General features: G+C 35.3%; 1 protein-coding gene across 1 annotated transcript; it reads right to left on the bottom strand.

The window, feature by feature from the left end:
* Positions 1-5134: 5134 nt before the first annotated feature.
* LOC140152221 (uncharacterized) lies at positions 5135-6409 on the bottom strand. Its single transcript, XM_072174521.1, has one exon. The coding sequence runs from the start codon at positions 6407-6409 to the stop codon at positions 5135-5137; it is 1275 nt and encodes a 424-aa protein (XP_072030622.1).
* Between the last annotated feature and the right edge of the window lie 1085 nt (positions 6410-7494).

Here is a 7494-nt window from a genome sequence, read left to right as displayed (position 1 = left end):
GAGACATTTCACGACATATGGAAAGGTTTGGCTACAAAAAACGATTCTCTTATAAACCATCTATGCACAGTTTCCACCTCGATACACCTGAGCACACAAGTTCGTCCAAGCTAGCAGTGAATTGCCTCTACACAGTCTTTCATTACATTACATGGTTGAGTGCATAGCATCTTAAAAGAGCTGTGTGAACTTCAAGCTGGAAAATATGCCTCTTTGATTGGTTTTTCTCAAAACCTCAAGTGTTCCCTTCATCCAATCAGAAATATTTTTATATCGAACGAAAGCTAACACTTCCCGCTGAAAACATTTTTCCCCATTAGGTCAACAGATAACGCAATTCAATGTTTATAGCAAGGCGAATGTGATAAATCTGTTGAAAACTACCTATCCAAGCATTTTTGACCAAAAAGTTAGGTTTTAAATGTCAAAACCTCAAGTGTTCCTTACAATATTTTTCAAATTTTATGTCATTATTGTCCATATACTAACCTCATTTTAATGAGCAATGGCCAGTTCTCTTTAAATTGCAAATTTTGTGCAAAAAGTTATTATTTTCGCCTGTTTTGTCATACGGTTGTAAATTCAACGAACTATGACTCTGCTAAAGAGCGCTTACAAATTGATATGGGACTCATTTTCCTATAAATTTGGTTTTGTGTAGATGTGTCATAATTATGCTATTTATTTCTTGTTTTGGAGGGCAATTTAGGTCTTGTAGAATCTTATCAATGCAGACAATTCAACGAGATTTTACACGCTCGGAATCGTCTAATTCCATTTATTTATTTTGTCAATATAAAATCCACAAATTGGCCCGCTTTTTTTTTAACGGAAAAGAATATTCCACTAACCATGTACACCAAATGTGTGTGGATAGATTACATGTCAAAATGATTAAGGGAGGTGTAAAGAGCGAACCGTGGTTTGGATTCCAGAGGGAGGGTGTCTGTATTAAAGAGGCACAGCCATCAGAAAACGAATAACTGAGATCGTGCGCCAAATAATCCTACTGCAGTAATTTTCCAAGTCTGTAAAAAATTTGGCATAGGTGGGAATCGAACCCGGCACATTTCGGTTCTGAAGCAACGGATAGTACCACTAAACCAACTTCCTGTCTGCACTAAAACCTGTGATATTAATTCTTGATAATGCTTAACGGAAAAAATCAATACTAATGTACGATGTCATTCAAAATCAAATAGAAGTCCCACAAGTAAAGTAGCAATCGCTAAATCTGCTCACTCAATCATCAAATAATCAATCGTGCACTTTTTTGAGTCTACGGCTATTCCGAAAACAGCCTCGAACCCTGAATTCAGAGGTAAATTTTGGGTTGTTACATGGAATTCAAACTAATTATATCATGAAAAAAACAGCGAGAGGACTACGATACTTATTCAGAGCCAATCTACATTCTGTTATTTACAAAAGCCGACGATCAAAGTAAAATTATAAAAGGAGCAGGACCAGATATCCGGTAAGGGAGGACAGTTTTTATGGTCTACTTAGCTCAGCAATGCTTTGCTGTCTTCAATAATGGTTCATGTACGCTAGAGCGTTCGATAGGAACAAGCGAATAGTATTCGGGTTTGCTGATATCTATCGGAGCGTTCAGCAGAGCAGCAGGATTATAAACACGGTCGATGGTAAAACCATAATCAATTTCCTTTGTCTTCAGTAAGTACATAATGACCCACTTAAATCAACTACTCAAGTGGTCATTAAATAAGCATGTCTGGGGTCGTGTTTTGTGGTCAATAGAAAGTCAATAATGTGTGTAAGTTTAATTTTGTTTGTGCCTGACCAATACATAAAAATTAAATGTTTACATAAAGTGGTGCAATTAGCTTTCAAGGGGTTGTTAATTCAAGCAGGGTCGTAAAATAGATTCGATTGATATTTGGTCAACGTGTCGTATCGGAGCGGGGTGGACAATTGAGCGGAGCCTGACAGAGTTGGCTACATGCTTTTATGGTTTTGGGCTTTGATAAAAGCCATGTACCGCTCCGATACAATGCGCTATCGAAGACAGCAACGAATTGTTGAGCTAAGTAGACCATAAAAACTGTCCTCCCTAAGCCTAAAATCGCATCGAAAACGCCAAAATGCAGTCACAAAATTTATAATATTACTAAATCACCAAAACGAATGGTAACGTAGGTATGCAGAGAAGTGTTGTATTAGCAATAACAAAGTATGTGCAAAAAGATTTTTAGGCATGTCACCTTTTTTAAATATCACAAATATATCAAAAACGCCCCAAATTTTAAAACAAACATGAACCTTCCAAAATAAATGCACATTTGCACTTGGTGACCCGGTCATTACCTGATTTGGGATTCCTCGTCGCTTTCTCTCTCTAATTACCAGTACTTTTAGTTTGCCCTTACCCCAGCCCTTAAGGAAATGGGTTGCTGAATTTTGCATCAATTAAGCGAATAGTGCAGAATATTTTAGTATTAAGTGATTGATTATATACTTTTCTGTTAATGTGTCGAAATGCAATTTAGCACGTGAAGTACATAAATTATTTTTTATTGGAAAACAAATAAAGTGGTAGCTCCATATTATGCAATATGCAGTAATACCGTACCATGAATATCTTTTGTCCTCTGTTTACCCATATAGCAGCGACAAAGAGCGCGGAAAAAAAAAAACCTTTGGAAATCTTGTTTATTATATGTATTGGTAAAAGAAGGTTTTTGTACCCAGAATTAGTAAATCCATAAATTAAACTTCGAAGGTGTTGATACACTTTACATAAACGAAAACTTACTTCACTAATCCCATCGTCAATGCTACATTCCTTAATCATCACTTTGTAAGTTTATGAAATATTATTGTTCAAAGGGATTCAGGATTTGCCCTTAACAGGGTCTACAGTAATATAGGATAAGATATGTAAATACCAAAAGGTTCCTTCTCCTTTAGGACTAGTCTCCATGGCTAGACCAGGTCTGACGTTAGAACTGGTCTAACTTGGTTTTGATGTTGTTATTTTGCCAAAAAAAGGCCGTTTGTATCAGAAGACACTATGTATACGTTCTCGAAAAAATTCAGTTTCTATGTTATTGAACAATAGAATAAAGCAGCTATGCACTAAAAGTAGTAACCATAAATGCACTAAAAATTGGAAATAATAGTATTTTAAAAAAACATACGACTAAGCATTGTTTAGACAACTTTGTATATCTGAATATGACCACTCACCATATCTGAATTCTCCAAATGACCCACAAACACTTCGAAGTTTAAGCATCTCATACAACACCACATACCAACTTGTGTCAAACATAATTCTTCCAATATTTTACTAATAACTCAACATAATTGAACCCTCCAAATGACCCTCTTCAAAGTATAAACATCACATCACACAATTCTTTCACCATATTAGAACCCTTCAATCAACCTCCCATTTTATCACCAATAGATCAACATAACTCCACGTCACATTCCAATTTGCCAAATATAAGTTTTCAAGTATACCAACTCTTTGTAATAACAAATATTTTGCAAAAATGTTTACCCAAAACGTTTTTGTTTGATAGCATGTAAAACTACGTCATTTTAAAGAACAGGTGAACACTGATGGCGCTATTTATCTTAAATCGTGGTTTTGTCTTTACAAGCAATAGACACTGGTATAATGGCATTAAAACATCAGAAAAAGAGTAACAAATAGCAACGCAATTTTCAAAAACCTTTTTATCATTAACTCAATAACTTAATAAATTAAATTAAAAATATATGTAAATAGCGCCCTCAATTTGCACACAAATATACAGTTGATAGAATAACAAATACCACAAAAATGCAGAAACAGATGAATAAGAAAAAAAAACCAAACTCTATGATAAAAAGAGCTGGAAATACAATGTACATATAAAGCGATAGTTGTTGGTATTGTACAGGTCTAGAATTTAACATTTTGTTTTGTTAGACAATTTAATAAATGATCACATCAAACAATAGTGAATTTTACAATAAGGTTTTAAAAACGTATTCATGATCTTTATATAAGCCGACATTTAAATGTTCTTTTTTAGGGATCGGATAGCAACGTTTGTGGGACATGAGAGCACTTCAGACACATCAAATTGCATTCTGAATACGAGGAATATCCTTTTGAGATAAAATAATTTTGATTGTTTGAAATTCGCTATATGATACAAATTTTATGGCAAATTATTGAAAATTGCTATTTTTGACATTTAACAGTCTTCGGAGTAAACGTTATGAACCTAATGATATGTACCTAAAGGGTATGTAGGTGAAAAGAAAAGCCGTCCATCATTTGAATATTGGAGATACAGGAATATCTTCAATATGAATGTCAAAATGTTCAAATAATGGAGGGCTTTTCCTCCCAGCTACATATACTTTAAGTACATATAATTAGATTTCTAAAGTTTACTTCGAGGACTGTGAATTATGAAAGATATAAAAAATGTCAATTTTTAATAATTTGTCATAAAATTTGTATTGTATCTCGAATTTCGTTTTTTGAATAAATGTATTTAAAGACCATTTTTGTGTTTGCTGGGTTAACGTGTTAATGCAAAGGTTCGCAAAAAGCTTTAGAACGTTCCATCATCTTTTAAAGTTCAGCTTAGTTCGAACAAATTGATTGTCTTTTCGTCTGCTACAGCTAACATGCCATCTGGTGTGATGCACATACTTTGTGGCCCACGTAGTCCTTCTGCAATGCACCCGACGAACCTCCCAGATGTGGCACAATATTGCTCAATACTCCCGTATTCCCTATCACATTCGTCTGACGAATCTGGGTGTAAATCAATCCCCAGTCTTCCAACCAATAAGCAGTCGGAAGGCTCATGGTAGCATAACGCATGCGCACGTGGTATATCAAGTATTGCAATCTCCGTGCCTGATTCTATGTCAATCAAATCCACCTTCCCGTCCCGCGCACAACTTACTGCCACCATACCATTTGACATAACACCAATACGCACTGGTCTAATCGTGGTCATTATTGAGCGCAGAATTTTCCCATATTTGGACATAATAATCAGCATGTGCATCTCTTCATCCACAATGATTATTCTATCGTCCGGTAATACTGTGATTCTAGAAGCGTAACTTTTTTCATAGACCTTGCCTTTATTATGTCTTATGTCAAGAGTTCCCTCATATTTTCCAGAAGGATCATAGATCTCAATACAAGACTGTCGAGCCACCAGGTATTTACCTTCTGAAGTAACAGCAACACCTGATGTATCGCATGAGCCTTCTTTAAGTAACAATCGACTGACCCCATCGTATCCAAAAAGTTATCAAATGCCACATCCAGCTTATTAAGGCGAGCTACCCAAATATAGACTTTCCTTTTCTTATGATCATGAACTAAAAACCTACCATCCGGTGTTCCTGCCACATCATTGACATATTTGAATGTATGGCGAGCCATACTGAGAGGCAAACATTTCAATGTTCTTATCGGAAATACGCAATGCAGAATAGCGTTCATATCAACTGTTTTGCTACATTCATTCTTTCTTAGACCTAATAATGGATTCCCATATTTATATATTGCGCTATCTTTGTTCACAACACAGTTTACGTCATGCATAATATCATTGTGTATCGTAACTGATTCTTTTGCTGATTCACTTGTTTGTTCAGTCTCCTTTGCTAACACAACGGCATCAGTACATTCCTCGATTCTCATCTCCAGAAGTCCTCTTTCTTGATTGATGCGGTCAAGCCTTGACCTTGCTTTCTGCTCTATAAGATGAATCATGTGCCCTTTAACTTCCTTCATGACATTGTCAACCTGATCTTCAATATTTTTACGGCGATCAATAATAGTGAATTCTATTTCGGACTCAAGAATTTTGAGTTCATCAGCACCTTTCTGAAGCTCCTCAATCTTAACTGAAGCAGCCTCTAAGACTTTCTCCATTTGTTCCTTTTGACAGCGTCGTACAACATGGATGTTATTTGTTTCATGATTTGGTCCAATGTGACTCTTCATACATAAATGACAACCTGTAATATTGCAACTTCGACAGTAGATATCATTATCAGCATTGTGTGCAAGACATACATCTGTGTATATTTCAGTCTTTTTATCTTCACTGTTATCACAATCTTGATATACACTGTTCAATTTCATACCTGTAATTTCTTTATGTTTTTCAGCGAGGTTACGCACTCGTAGAATTGTCCTCATAGCATCAACCCCTCCATTTGGAATTCGCGTATGAAACTTACACTCAGGACATTCTACTTCTTGCTTGCCATCTAGTCTCAGTTTCTGGATACACAGGGCGCAATATAGATGAGGGCAATCCATAAGCTTAGGTGTATTAGGATCCGTAAACAATTCTAAACACACAGGGCACGTGAGATCTTCTTGAGCAACTGCAGAAAACGAAGTCGCCATTTTACTTAGTCAACGACGAGCCCGCCACAGTAGTTCTTGATAGGGTATTAAATTTGAACAATGTCACAGTACTACTAATATAACTGAATGTTGCAGGCTATACGTGTATTTTGAAGCTGCTCAACAAGTCAAATGACACCTGCCGGAATGAAATGAAAATGGTGCACTATTATACAAAATATTGAATGTTTATGAGTTGCATGAGGTGAAATATGGACTGTTCCATTCAACGAGGCTTTGCCGAGTTGAATGGAACAGTTCATATTTCACCGAATGGAAATATTCTTTCCATTGAACGAATAAAAATATTCAATATTTGTTTTATATAACTCATAATTATATGAGTTCCTTTCTTCCACTTAGAACTAACTAAAGGCTTAGGATTTAACTATGTTGCAATTGGTAAAACAAGATAATATTTTTTAATTCCAAAAAATCAGTGCTGTATATTTCTGGAATCAGAAGAAGATAATGCTATTTTTGATATTTTTAGGGCAACAGAGTAATTGAGTCCCCCATCTATCTTCACGCTAAATACCCAAAATAGCCAACGAAGTTTCTTTCACTTTACTATCAAAATAATATTTTTTTTAAATTAGATTGTTAACCTTTAATTCACTGGGTGCCCAATTTTCACCAGACACTAATGTTGTATTTCTAATACCCGGATTCCCATTTATAATTATCTAACGTCGGAGACTAATGTCTGGGTGCCCAATATTGTGTGTAGCATCAGGGACTAATGATGTTTTTTCAATACCCGCTTGCCCAATTATGTAACATCAGAGACTAACTATATTGGTGTTTTTCTAACAGTTGGTTGTCCAATTATGTGTAACATCACAGGCTAATGTTGTATTTCCAATACCCAGGTGTCCAGTTATACTTGGGTACCATCAGAGATTAATGTTGTTTTTTCTAATGCCCAAGAATATAAACTTTTATTTAATGAATATTTTATGTATCAGAATGATAATAAATGACCATTTGCGGGTTGGTTAAAATTGATTTGTAATTGATGTTAAAATTGATCAACTCATTTTGTTGACATGGTTTTTCGCACATTTCGGGTGTAAGTTAAGTTT

This window comes from Amphiura filiformis, chromosome 5 (assembly GCF_039555335.1).
Source record: "Amphiura filiformis chromosome 5, Afil_fr2py, whole genome shotgun sequence".
NCBI classification, from domain to species: Eukaryota; Metazoa; Echinodermata; class Ophiuroidea; order Amphilepidida; family Amphiuridae; genus Amphiura; species Amphiura filiformis.
Note: the sequence above shows the minus strand (reverse complement) of the source record. Positions and strands in the feature narration are given on the sequence as shown.